Genomic DNA, 13712 nt, shown 5'->3' with positions numbered 1-13712 from the left:
TAATTTCTCTTTAATATTTTATGCTGAGAGATTTATCTTCCAAAAGATTTAAATTTAATATTGAATTACGGATTGATTGCTCACTGATTAAGGATTATAAAAAAAATCAATAGACCAAAATTCATAATCTTCCAAAATTAAGCGGAAAAATGAAAATATTTCTAATTACGATGATGAATTAATTTTTTTTACAAAATTTGCGCATTCCCATTTTTTTCAGAAGCAAAAAATTTCACAATAATTCCCAAGAATGTGGGAAAATAACTAATTTATTTATTCTAAAATTTACTCTTGAGAAGCATTTAAGATGATTGACAAAATAAGGAAGAATCATAATTGTTACTAGCTTAAGCATTTTGGCACACTTCTTATTTCAGAAAAGTCTCGAGAGATAAGCAGGGTAATTTTGCAAATATTGACCACGCTTACCAACGGGAAGCTGTGGGTTGGTGCCCAACTAAACGGGAAACAAAAAGCCCACGTATTATGAGAACGTATTTTAGAAAGAAAAAATAAATTTTCACAGCTCATTAAATTATCTTCTTCTCACGCCTAACTCCACTGCATGCGAAAATAATCACGCTAGAAAAAATCAAACTGGTTTTTGTGTTGTCAGGTCAGTTCAATGTCATAGGTCCTGTCAAGCCCTACAGATTTATAATACGCTCGGATTTCCCAGCAAACCTTTTGCAGTCTCCTGAAGTCAAAATCAGTTTAAAATGAGGATCAGGGCCTTTACGGGCTAAAAATATGTCACAAATAATTAAAGAGTCGTCGGCTCTTGTGATTTAAAAACGAGGGAATCCCGTAGATAAAAATCTGTGGTTACATAAATTTTGTTAGTAACTAGCCTTGACTCTGATTGTGGCTCGCGGTTTCTGCAGACAGTACGAGGGCCGTAAAAATTGTGCTAGTGAACGCAAGCAATTAAAGTAACGTATTTTATTTTGATTTGCATAATTGAGTAAGGATCGAGGAATGACTGACCTTCATTGGCATGAATTTTTATTATTTTCGACACCAAGTAAAATGTTTTAATAAAATTAATACGAAATAATATATAAATGTAAGACTTTTTCATCTTGAAGATATTTATAATTAACAAGTAATTAATCATAAAAATTAATTGTAATGAAGAGATAGTTAATAATACTTCTTCTCATTCACGATATTATAACATCGTTACAAAAGCGTCGTTTTCTAAAGCTAATTTATGCGCTCGGATTGATTTTTTTTCATTCAACTTCATCTAAAACTTTTTACATTGTCAACATTATTTTTCTCACTACAATAAGATAAAAAGATTTTTAGAAAGCAGTGCTGGCATGAAACTTTCAGACATAGTTCCAAATATTTTTCGAGTGCACTCGAGGAATGTCAATTCTTTACTCATGAAAATCAACATTGTAAATTTGTAGTAATTAGCTCATTAATTATACAGAAGATGCATTGAATTAGCCCAAAATTTACAACGATGATAATAACTTTTAAAATCACGCATTCCTTGCAAAAATTTAGCACATTGTATTTCCTGAGTTGCGCCTCTGTGAAAAAATCACACACAAAAATTGCGTAACTTACATACGCATTGTATTTTTTTTCTGTTACAAGTTCTTAATTATTTTAAACGCAATAAACGATTCAGGGAATGCGTGATGCGTTTTTCTAATAGCGTTGTTCATTTTTTTTCCCACTAACTAAATAAATAGTTCGTTGCTGCTAGATAGAAGTAATAAATTGTCTAGCATATTTCATACAATAAATATTCATTGATCATGGATTGTCTCCTCAAAAACACAACTAACTCCGCCGTTCTTCTCTAAAAGTTTATGAGGTTTGCAAAAGCAACAATTAATTAATCAGTTGAACAGCGTTTTTCCAAGAGTGACAAGATATCTGTTCGGACAAATCTAATGCAAAACATTTGTACCAACCAAGCACCGATAGTTTTTCATAATAATATTTTATGCGCTTAGCACGCCAGTATGTTTTCACAATGCACCAAATCGTATCGCCGTGCATCAGACAAAAAACTTCATTTTGGCAAAGAAAAATAAAAAATTAAAAACTGAATTATTGAGAAAAAAAATCATATAAAGCCTGATGCAGCAGCGCTAGTAATTTATATATGAAAAAAAAATGCAAAGAGGGAAATGTACGTCTTGTCACTTTTCTTTTAAGATCACTATTCATACAGAGAAATATCAAAATTGGCTCTTAGTCGATTAAAATTTGAAAGACGGCAAAGTTTCTTACAAAGTTTGTTTACCCCTGCAAGTACAGTTCCCAAAATCTTGCCAACAATTAATTCCAGATCTGCTCTACAGTCTAGGGATTTAACCCAATAGTGTTTTTAAAAATTTTGTGACAAACACGGATTTCAGCAGCCTATTTGCAAATATTCGTATAGCGCCTTTTACAACTTTTGCAGCGGGCTCGGCTTGATTCGTTTTCAGTTGGCCTCACTCACTGCACACATTTCTCAATTATTTTCTCTCCAGAAACGCTTTGTGATTTTAAAATATCAATTTGCAATTACTGCCATTCAACGACTTTCTTCGTAAATAGTTCTTTCTCTTGAGCATCGCATTTTTTCATTTATATGTGATTAATGCGCGTTATTTTACTAGGCAGGGATGTATTAGTAAAACGAGTTTCAATATTCTTAGTCACAGTAAGAGGAAGAGGCTGCCTTGGACTTGTTCCACCAGGGCCGCTCCGGACCCAAAACAATGCCTTCCACTGAGAAGACTGACGCTTCTGAAAATTCATCAAGCCGAATTTCAGTTTTCTTCAACATATGAATCAAATCAAATCAGTGTATAAAACAACACACTACGCAAAATTAAAATGGTCTTCACAATTAAAAAAGCCATCTACAAAAAAGAAGCTACTGAAAAAAATCGGCTGTACTTACCATCAGGAAGTTCATGCAGTTTTTTGGGAAGCGAAGCAAAATAAGGATGCCGAAGCGCCTTTTCGGCACTGATCCTGCGCTCAGGATTGAGCTGCAGAAGAGAGCAGGCCATGCTCTCGCCTTCGGAGGCGTCGTGAAGACGGGGGAAGACACGACCTAGCCGTTGGGGCTGGTAGTAGCACAGTTTATGAGGGACGTAGCCAGGCAGACTGCTAACACCAGGCCACGAGTCATCGGTCGGAGTGCCAAGGACCTAAATGTATTAAAAATTATCATCAAAAATTATAATTCTCCTTATCAGACTTTACATTTGTAAAGAAAATTTACAATCAATTTTTTTTTAACTTTGATGTAAAAAATGCTTTCCTAAATATTACCTTAAATATTTTATCCAGTTGATCAGATGCGTCTCTCACGCCTGGGAATGCAGGAACGCCGGTCAGCATCTCCAGTTGGATGCAACCAACTCCCCACATGTCTAAAGAGGTCGAGTAATGCGTGGAGCCGAGCAGTACATCTGGTGGCCGGTACCATAGGGTAACCACTTCGTGTGAGTACGTGTGGCTTGGCACACTCTTGGCACGGGCAAGACCTGAGAGATTTCAATCAGTACGACTCATTCAACTCTCAATAACTAGTGCGTATTAAGGCGTATTAAGTACCAAAGTCGGCAAGTTTGAGTTCTCCCACTTCACTGATCAAGAGGTTCTGTGGTTTGACGTCACGGTGGAGCACCCTTCTCTTGTGGCAGTAACTCAAGCCTCTCAGCAGTTGGAACAGGAAGAGCTGCGTGTTTTTGGTGCTAAGACCGCCTGGATGACGTTCCATGTACTGACTCAAGTCAGTGTGCTAAAATTGAGTTTTATTTCTTAATTTTTGAATAACTTATTAAATTATTGAATTCAGAAAGATTGCATTTATATCAAAAATTTTTAAATCAAATAGATTTACTGAATGAATTAAAATATAGATAGAGTTTCTAACTTACAACATATTCAAATACAAAGGTGAGGGTTTCTCTTGTGTGTATGATGTCATGCAAAGTTACGATGTTAGAGTGCTTCAGCTCTTTCAGAAGGGAGGCCTCTCTTATAGCGGTAAAAGGGGCTCCCTCCTCCTCTTGCAAGCGGATCTCTTTCAGGGCTACTGACTGACCAGTCAAACTAGAAATGTGTACACAAATATCAGCAACAGGCTTACAAAATTTCAAAATATATTCTATTAAATTTTTACCACCTCAAATACTCAAACTATAAAATATTATACAATTATTTATTAAAAGTAAAAGGAGAAATAGTATTTTACTAACTTGCTATATCCCTTGAACACAGTGGCATAGGAGCCTTCCCCGAGCTGCTCCAACTTGACGTACGCCTCAGTTCGCCCAAAAGGAGAGTCACCCTAAACGTTCGCAAAAATTAAATTTCAAGTAGAAAAAAATATTTTCATTACCCCAAATGCAGAATATCTCTTTGTCGAGCCAGCTGCTCGATTGAGAAAAACCTCAGACTTTGGTCGTGGCGGCTTCTTCGGCCGAAGAATCACTTTGGCCTCCTCCCGCAGGTCTTCGTCCAACAACTTTGAGTCGCTGGACACTGACAACTGGCGGCGAACCCGGTCTCGATCACCCAGAGGCCACTCTGCAATAAAATCATTCATTATTAATAAGTTTAATAAATTACGGTTTCTAAAAATTTCGATATCACTTTTATTTTTATAGTTCACTGATGAATAATATTCTTTCTACATTAGTGTAAAATTTAAAGAAGCTTTTTGTAATATCACATGAATTGGGGTTTTCTTTTTTGAAGTACTTATTAAATTTTGCAAGAAAAAATTTAAACTGGCTCAGAAAATTTTTGAATTAATTTCAGACGGCATTTTATAAAATTTTTGAAAAAAGTGACTCCTTGTTTGAAATGAACACTAACCACAGTTTAGTCCGTCCTTATCACAGTGCTGGTGGGGAATATTGCCATTTGGTTCAATTCTGTCAAGGAATTCGTCAGAATAGGTGTTGTACGGCATTTTGTTTCTTGTCCACTTCTCCTGGTGTTCGCTTTCCAGCTCACAGTTGGCAATGCCTGCAAAAAAATAAGAAAAAAATCAGTCCCACGCACAAGAAGTGCACCTTCATCTTTATCTTGGACCAAGTTTACACTGCGACGGCCACACATGATGAATTTAGAGCCTTGAAGGTTGATAAATTAACTTTTCTTTTTTTCCGTTGCCAAAGCAAACAATCATAAATTCAAATCAAAAATTGTGGCACCCTTTTATCTTTTCTTGCAATAATTTAAAATATAGACTCGGAGAATGTTTGTCTTGCAAGTAAGTCGCAGTTTTTGCAGAAAATTGGCCGACGATAACGTGTTTAATAAGAGAGGGGCACTATTTTCGTTCACAGTAAAAAGCGCCGGCAATATACAAATCATCTGATACTTACTTAGCCTGCCAAAGCTGTGGCTCAGACGCTTTTTGAGCCTTTGAACTCGGCTCATGGAGCCTTTCTTTTCTCTCATGACGACTCCTGAAAATTCACAAATAATATTTTTAGAAAACTACCACCAAAAAATAAATTAAAATATAAAAATTAAAATAAATTTTGAATTTGATTTTTGCTTCCATAAAAATATAAAATTGAACAAACTGAGGAAAATTAAATGACATAGAAGAATGTGAAAAGCCATAAAAAGCAAAGAACCGTGCCCTTTAAAGGCCACGCAAAACCGTAGTAAAATCCCACCCTCATAAAATTGCAGTGAAAGATACAATCATCTAACCGCACGGACTAACAAAAGGTCCACACCCAAAACCACCCTCAGGGAAATAGAACACTCCCGAACAAGTGAACATTGCACATTATGCAGTCCGCAAATGTAAATAAAGAAAGCAATTAATAATACACACGATTCAAGGTGAACTGCAGAATCACCAAAATTTGCCAATTTTTTATGAATTTTTAAGTGAGTTAAGAAGTGTCGGATAAACAAATTTGGATTTGAGACTCCGCCTCTGGGCTAGTCCGGGGGCGGCCAAGGGGTGGGCACCCCCCGCAGGAGTCGTAAAGCACTCACCATCCTTGTTTTTGTTGGTGCTCGATGTCTGGAAAAACATTTCGAGTTGCCCCTCGAGCGGGGGCACGCCGGGGGTCAAATGGGCGACACGATTTTCCTGGGTGCCCGGTTGTGCTGAGGGAAGCGGCGATGTCGGCGGGGCCGCTCGACGCCTCACAATTCAGCCGAAAACATGACCAGCCGCTGCGTCTGCCTACTCAATTTCGGCCATTTCTGATCTCAATTAAACATTTCAAGTGTTCAGGTAGGAATTGATATAAACCGGTTTTCATGATAGTACCGGTTCACCTAAGTTTGGCTAAAACGTCGATATTTTGATTATTCATTTTTTTAAATGAGTTTTTTAATCGTAAATCCTTTTTTCATTACAACATTGATCAAATTGACTAATTTTTTGAAAATAATAACGTATTTTGAGAAAAATATTTTTCATGCAAACAGATTTACCGGTTTAAAATGTTTAAAAAATGTCACCGACGAAAGGAAAGGGTTGGAGGGGAATATTTGGTTCCCCTCAAGTCAACATACTCTATAGCTACGTTGATTGGTCGAGGACCGCTAGCCCATTCACAAGCCAAATAAGGGAGCTGGGGGTAGGCGCCTTTTGTATTTTCTTGGCTTCATTGTTTGCAAACGCTGGAATGCAAACGTAATAATACATAATGCACCTAAAATACAGGAAATTATATATCTTATAAAAAAAGAAAAAAAAAGAAAAATTATTATAGAACTGATAAGTTTTTCTCATTTATTTAACTTTTGACATTTATGTGATTTATTTATTTATTGAAAAATCAAACATATTTGGAAATTTGGGTTTTCTGTCAAATAATATTCGGAAATTTAATTTTGGTAATTATTTAACTATTTCACCCTTAAAATTTATGATACCCATGTTCATTACTTACTAAACTCGATTATAATCATCATATTTTCTCAATATCCCACGTCTCCTCAAAAAAAGTTAATTATATTTATTTATTTTCTTTTTTTTTGTAATGAAAATTCCTTGGAATCCCGCCTTCTCCTTTAATATCACCCCACCCTTAAAATTTATGGTACCCATGTTCACTACTTACTAAACTCGATTATAATCATCATATTTTCTCAATATCCCACGTCTCCTCAAAAAAAGTTAATTATATTTATTTATTTTCTTTTTTTTTTTTGTAATGAAAATTCCTTGGAATCCCGCCTTCTCCTTTAATATCACCCCACCTTGGCATGAGAGGAGCGACGAGTGCGGCCAGAAAGCGAACTAACCTACCAAACCATATGATAAAAATCAGTTATGGGCCACTATGTCAGTTGTCGGCCGCTCAGTTCCAATGTCTGGTATTGCGCGCGCAGTTCCTATGCTTACACATGGGCTCGGCCAATAACCGGTTGTGGGCCAAAACTGATCAACCACGAGGAAGAAGAAGAACAACAAGAAGAAGAATTACGAAAGTACGAATACGAAAACCAGAAACCAGACAGAAGTTTTCGTCCACATGCGCACCGTGCGCACCGACACGAACAAAATTTGCACGATGGCCGAGGTCTCAGGAGCTTATTCGCGCCGGACAGTCGTCTCGTGAGCGTCCTCCGATCGATCGGCTCCCTCGGACGACCATGCTGAGCTCCAGGCTGTGAAAAAATTACAATGGTCTCGCCGCTGCTGCTGATTTTGGCCGCTCTTCTGCAGCCCCTCTGGGCCTTGTCCTGGGGTGAGTTTGGCCCGAATGACCTTTCGGACGATTAGGACGTTTGTCGGGGCGTCCCGTCCCGATCTGTTGAACGCTTTTAATTAAGGTGTCCCGAGTTTGGGGTCGCGTGGCCCAATTGGGCCATAGCCAGGTGGGAGTCACGCACGTAGCCCCGTCGGTCCTTATCAGTGGGTTGCACTTGCCGATTTTTTTTTATTACCCGGTACATATTTGGATACATAGGCAAGATAATAGTAAAGTAAACCTTGAAATATCACAAAAACAGAAAACGAAAACAGATTAAACTCTCATTCACAATATCTGGTAATAAAAAGAAATTGGAATAATATGTTAATATAAATTTATTAAATTTTTCCTCGCAGGGTTCTTGTTTTTTTTTATTAATACTTTAAAATTTTCTAAATATAATTAAAAAAAAAATTAATTTTTCTATGTGTTTTCATTTTGTGTAGCGTGAGTGAGTGAGATGTGCAATTTCCTTAAACCAGTAGTCATTGTTTGCACTTGGGATTTCTCTTTTGTGCTAAAAGTGAAGTGATCTAATTTCATAACTCAAGAAAAATGCATTCGCCTGCTTCCAGAAAAGAAGTAATCTTTAATCTTATCAGGACCGTTATTTTATTTCTCAGAGGATTGCTATCAAATTCTTCTCGTAGCTTTTATTCAAGTTTTTAATGCGTGCAATAGAGGTAGATTTTATTTTAAAATTTCACTCAAGTTTTCGACTGAAATTCAGAATTTTTTATTTTCTGAGCTTTTATATGTAAGCAGAAATTAAAATTTTCATAACTTTGTTTGATTAATTAAATGTTGCATGACTGCATTTATTTTAATTTTTAGCAGTCTCAGAATTTTCAAGGAAAAACACGAATGGCAAAATGTATGAAGTTTTTGGAGACAAATATTTACAAACGCCTCCACCGGTGATTGAATTGCAAATTTTGGAATTTCCATAATCCAACTTGCACAGCTTTTGATTTCTGAGAAAGTGGACGTTTTTAACGTAACCTTCTGAAAGGTGAACTTGACTCTGCTCTTTCCAACATTTGGCGATATGTGATGGTTCAATTAGTCTTATATTAAACGCCTGAAAATTCATTTAAATAAAACAGAAGGTGACCTAAATTTAAATGAACTTGGCTTTACTTTTATTATGTCACTGCAAGTTAAATAACGATGATATTTTAATTACACAGCACGTGCTATTCTCATTTCTTAGGACCACTGAAATTAATATCCATGAGGATTTTGGTTCAATTTACTATTTTTTAATATTTTTAATAACTTTTATATTGTTAAAATATTGAACAGGATTTATTTGATAATAAAAATCTTTATTATTTTCAATCCGTTAATAAAATTTAAAGATAAAATTTAAAAAAAAAAATGCTGATAAATGAGGTTAGTTAATAAATTTAATTTTACTTCTTGAATCCAAAAAGAGCCAGAATTATAGAGATCAATTTTAGCGGGATTAAATCTCATGAAAATAAAAATTAAATTTTATTTTACTGCCAATATAAATTTTTTTTCTGCATAAGAATTTGAAAAATTTATAATTTGATTTCTTTATTACATGAAATTTTTAATTCATTTTATGAACGAAGTTTTCAAAACACAATTCAAGTCCGTCTTTTGGAAAGATTTCAAAATTGATTAGAGAAAATTAATTTAATTGTTCCAAGTAGGTTAAAATATAAATGGTACGTTATAAATTTTTGCGTTATGAGATAAAATCAAACTGTAAATTAAAAATGCAAATAATTTTGTTAAATTTCAATTTTATCAACTTTTATTTTGTTAGCATTTTATAATAATTTTATAAATGTACAGCAATTAATTTATTGTAAATCAATTTGTCTTTAAATCATATTTTGAAAGAAAGAAAAATAAAATTCATTTTTATCATTCTTCCGTTATACAGAATCACAAATTTAAAGTTTTTGAATGACCGGATCGATCAAAATTAGTTTTTTTTTGTCTTTTCAAAGAAGAAGTTTATCGATTGTTACAGAATCCGTCTGGAAAAAATGCAGTTCGGTTGATTGCACACCGATCTAATTTAGGGGTCACACCAAGGTCCGTCCACTGAGACAATTGTGCGAGTCATTGGCTGCAAATTGACCCGCGCGCCGTGACCACGAAAAACGATCAAGCAGAAGTCAAAACTTCTCATTCGGAGGTCAATTAATGAAATCGGCGCTGTGGCTCGCCGCCTTCCGTTCACGCTCCTTTCTCAGCCACTTTTCCTCGCCAAAGTCAATAGAAAGTCTACGATTTTATTGGCGCGGGAGTTTTTTTCCTCCAGACAGGGTCGTCTAGCGAAATGCGTAAAATAAATTAGGTGGCGATCACTTTCCAAGGTTTTTCTCTGGCGGCCCTTAGCCCTTATCACTTTATGCACCTCCGACCCTGCTCCGACCTGTGGTGATTGTGACGCTCCAAGTAAACGGAAAGGCGAGGGGCTTTCCGAGATAATTTTGGCAGTTTCCGGCAAAAGGTTTCCGTGTTTTGTGTTTTGTTATGAAAAAAATAACATTAATTCTGAAGAAGCAGCCAAATAAAAATTTATAAATAGTAAACTTTTTTTAAATTTTTATATTTTTTAGAAAATCTTTTTGTGTGTGTGTCAGACTATGTATTTTGACATATAAGCAGGAAAGGCAAAATCCTCTGGGAATACATAGTCAAAACCCAGTTTAAACTTCACTTTTTTGCTTTGTTATTCTTCAATAATAATTTTAATTAAGCCCTTGAGTGCAATTTTCAATTCGTAATAATTGAGCAAGACATTTCCGCAGATAAATTTCGTACTGTGCAGAATCGCTGACGCAATAAATTCAAATTTGCCGGATCGTGATAAATAAACTGCAATTAACGTTATGTAGTTGAAAAGAGCTAACAGCGAGTTCTTAAAGCGTGACCATCGCGACAATTTTCTGCATCGCGGATTTGTAATTTTACCACAAGTCATAAATAAAATATTTTTTAATTAACTTTGGTTTAATTTTTCTCTAATAGTAAGTTTTTCTTTTATTGATTTCATTTTTACCTTAAATAAAATAAAAACGGCCCCTCTTTTTTTATCTATGGTAAATTTTTCCTTTGCTAAATTCTGCTTATCCTAACTTTCTTTTTTTTTATATATTTACTAGAAGCAATAATTTTCTTTTTAAGAACATAAAAATATTTCCCACCAGACAAGCTTTGTATTTATAATTATCTTGTTTGGTAATACTCCCTCTTTTGTGATTTTAAGTAAATTTTACCTGTATAAATATCAAACTGAAACTATACTTAATTTCATTTAATAATCTTCTTTCAATTTTGATTGTTTTTAGATGTGGCTGTTACGAGTGTGGGCCAATTGGACTTATTGAAAGGAGGCGCCTCTGTGAGGACAATAACTGCTAAAGAACTATATGCGGCAAGAGGGCTGGTCTACTTGCCAAAGCACGACGTTTTCCTCTTCACAAATTCGCAAAATAATTCCATCGGCTCCATCTTCATACTTAAAATTAACGACGAATCGCCCAATGGCACTCAAATCTCACAACTCGTTAAAGCATGTAAGTTGAACAATCGCAAAGTATTTTTTTTAAACTTTGACATGTTCCACTTAATTGTGGCAATTAAAAAAATTATTCCTTTACAAGAGACAATAATGTGCGGAAGTTATATCTAGCTTTCGATTCTTCTAGACAAATTACCCATTTTTCCATTGTTTTTTGCTGCCCTACTTGACTTTTTATTCCGTTTATTGGTTAATCGCAGTGTTCTAATCAGCTTGTTTACATTCTTTCAGACGACAGTAATAGAAACATACGTAGTCTAGCCTACGACCCGAAGGACGAAGTTGTTTATTGGACAGACTCAGAGGCAAGAGCCATTTACAAGGCTGTCCTTCCGGCTGACCTGAAAGGTTCCGTCAAAGCTCAGATTGTGCACAAATTTGTGGAAGAAGAGCCACAGGCGCTGGGAGTTGATCATTGTCGAAGGTCAGAGTCAGAAGACGCAAATTAGTCTTATCTCGGTTGATAATTATGTCGTCATTTTGCTGCTTCAGTAGCAACAAAATTACACAAAGTCATCTTTTAATCGAAACATGATTTTTTAACCAGTAACTTTTAAAATAAGATTTTTTCCTAAACCAATATAAAACCAAAATTTTATGTTGCAGAAAATTGTTTTGGAGCAACAGGAACTATGAACGCTCATTCATTGAATCAATTGATTTGAAAACCCACAGCCGCACTATGGTTTTGGAAAATTTGTACTCACCAAATGGTCTTGCACTGGACCTAAGAAGCCCTGGCAGGCTTTATTGGGTAGACGACGTTGATGGAATTGATTTCAATGTGCACTCTGCGCGGCTGGACGGCTCAGAGAATAAACTTTTGTACCAAGGTCGTCGCCAGCATCCTGACTCCATTATTATTGTGGATCACAAAACTTTAATGTGGACAGACATGAATAACTACAAGATCTGGCTCCATGATGTTGGGTACAAGAATTTTTCCCTTTTATTCAAAGAAAATCATCACTATTTCTTGTAACAGATCCGACTCGGAGCCTACAACCTACTTCAATGTTGACAAACCTTTAAGCTTAGTTGCTTATCCCTCAACTTCAGACTTTACTTCTGTCTGCAAGACCAGCGAACCAGTCGCCGAGACACCTTTAGTTCCTAGCCAACCAAAAATGTCTGACTTTTTTTGTTAATCTGTCATTTTAAATTTGTAATGAAATTTCATTTTAGTGACAGTTCCCCGAACTCAGCCTCGATGGTCTTTTGCCTGAATGGTGGTCTGAACAACACAGCAACTGAAAGTTGTAAATGCTTGCCTGGTTTCACAGGCCCTCACTGCGAAGTGAACTTATGCCACAACTACTGCCTAAGTGGAAACCACTGTGTGGTCTCGCCGGAAGGCTCCGTCTCCTGCCACTGCCCACCTGGCAAGGCGGGAAAAAGGTGAAAATTTTCTCTTCATTTTCAGGGATAAAGTTAAATGACATTTTTAATTTTCTTATTAGGTGTGAGGTGGACCTTTGCCAAGGGTTGTGCCTGAATGGAGGTGTTTGCCACCTGAATCTATCCACAAATAGCACTGTGTGCCATTGCTTGGAGGGGTTCGAAGGCGAGCGATGCGAACGAAGGTGGGACATGTGCACTGCCCAATGCAACATTCCGCTTTGCGAGTAAGCCTATTTAAAATAAAATTTATAGACGTTTTAAATAATATAATTATTTCAAAATGTTTCAGCTGTGAGACCAGCAAGAATGAAATAGGACCTTTAACTTGTCCACCACACAGATTTTCATCGGAAGGAAATTTCAGCCCACTTGTTTGGTCCCTGAGTGGGACATGTATTGCCCTTATTCTGGTGACGGTATTCCTCGCCATTCAGGTGCTCAAATTAAGGCAAAGACCTCGATTAAAGAGAAGGGTCATCGTTAGCCGAAGAGAAGTGGCTGTTCCATCATTCGAGCAGCCTCCGCCTGGAACTCAAAACGGCTCATCTGGGGACACTTGTGAAATCATGATCGAGAACTGTTGCAATATGAATATTTGTGAAACGGTTTGTGGAATTATTCTTTCTATTTTTTATTTTGATTTTGCTATTTTTAGTAGATTCAGTCCGTTGCATGAGTTTTGGTCTCATCTTGTAAATTTTGTAATTCATAACATTTGTATAAGTAAAATTATGTTTCATTTCAGCCGTGCTTTGAGCCACCGAATAGACTAGGTCGCAAAATTAAGGATGACAAAAAGACACTGCTGGCCAACATGGAGGACTCCGAAGGTGAGGAACAGACGCCAAAAGAATCCTCGTAGTTGATTCCCAGTAGTGTGTCTTAATTAGTGATACTTAATTTGAATGTTTTTATTTTTAATGACAGTTTGAAAAAGCCAGACACACTTAAGAAGCTGTTTTCAGTTTTGCTCAATAAAGATGTGTTTTAGCATTTTGCTGTAGACAAACGAAATCAGCTTAGTTTCTACTCGA

General features: G+C 36.1%; 2 protein-coding genes across 3 annotated transcripts; one reads left to right on the top strand and one right to left on the bottom strand.

Annotated features, from left to right (window-relative positions):
• Positions 1 to 246: 246 nt before the first annotated feature.
• On the bottom strand, positions 247 to 6211 carry LOC132193046 (cyclin-dependent kinase 14). Its single transcript, XM_059613410.1, has 10 exons — positions 5995 to 6211; positions 5364 to 5447; positions 4849 to 5001; positions 4370 to 4557; positions 4227 to 4318; positions 3906 to 4080; positions 3580 to 3766; positions 3295 to 3509; positions 2918 to 3170; positions 247 to 2760 (listed from the first exon to the last, which is right to left on the bottom strand). The coding sequence occupies exons 1-10, from the start codon at positions 6032 to 6034 to the stop codon at positions 2666 to 2668; spliced, it is 1482 nt and encodes a 493-aa protein (XP_059469393.1). The 5' UTR covers positions 6035 to 6211; the 3' UTR covers positions 247 to 2665.
• A 1193-nt stretch (positions 6212 to 7404) lies between these two features.
• LOC132192870 (protein cueball) lies at positions 7405 to 13692 on the top strand. 2 transcript variants are annotated; one of them, XM_059613057.1, is made up of 9 exons: positions 7405 to 7703; positions 11045 to 11272; positions 11509 to 11701; positions 11884 to 12207; positions 12263 to 12406; positions 12469 to 12675; positions 12738 to 12902; positions 12968 to 13283; positions 13424 to 13692. In XM_059613057.1, exons 1-9 carry the CDS (start codon positions 7640 to 7642, stop codon positions 13538 to 13540), a joined length of 1758 nt encoding a protein of 585 aa, XP_059469040.1. In that variant the 5' UTR covers positions 7405 to 7639; the 3' UTR covers positions 13541 to 13692. The 2 variants fall into 2 exon arrangements, with proteins under 2 accessions (XP_059469040.1, XP_059469039.1); XM_059613056.1 differs by having other exon boundaries at positions 12463 to 12675.
• The last annotated feature ends 20 nt before the right edge of the window (positions 13693 to 13712 follow it).

The sequence above is a fragment of the Neocloeon triangulifer genome, unplaced genomic scaffold, assembly GCF_031216515.1.
Source record: "Neocloeon triangulifer isolate White Clay Creek 2 clone unplaced genomic scaffold, ASM3121651v1 ptg000003l, whole genome shotgun sequence".
Lineage (NCBI taxonomy): Eukaryota > Metazoa > Arthropoda > Insecta > Ephemeroptera > Baetidae > Neocloeon > Neocloeon triangulifer.
The sequence above is the reverse complement of the archived record's forward strand: the minus strand, read 5'-3'. Positions and strand labels throughout refer to the sequence as shown.

Excerpts from the sequence above, each read along its gene's own strand:
- LOC132193046 (XM_059613410.1), bottom strand. The coding sequence starts at position 6,034 with ATGTTTTTCCAGACATCGAGCACCAACAAAAACAAGGATG. Across the intron at positions 5,002-5,363 it reads CCACAGCTTTGGCAGGCTAA|GCATTGCCAACTGTGAGCTG; the intron begins GTAAGTATCAGA and ends ATTTTTTTGCAG. Across the intron at positions 3,767-3,905 it reads CCTTTGTATTTGAATATGTT|CACACTGACTTGAGTCAGTA; the intron begins GTAAGTTAGAAA and ends ACTCAATTTTAG.
- LOC132192870 (XM_059613056.1), top strand. The coding sequence starts at position 7,640 with ATGGTCTCGCCGCTGCTGCTGATTTTGGCCGCTCTTCTGCAGCCCCTC. Across the intron at positions 11,702-11,883 it reads GGAGTTGATCATTGTCGAAG|AAAATTGTTTTGGAGCAACA; the intron begins GTCAGAGTCAGA and ends TTTATGTTGCAG. Across the intron at positions 12,208-12,262 it reads ATCTGGCTCCATGATGTTGG|ATCCGACTCGGAGCCTACAA; the intron begins GTACAAGAATTT and ends TTCTTGTAACAG.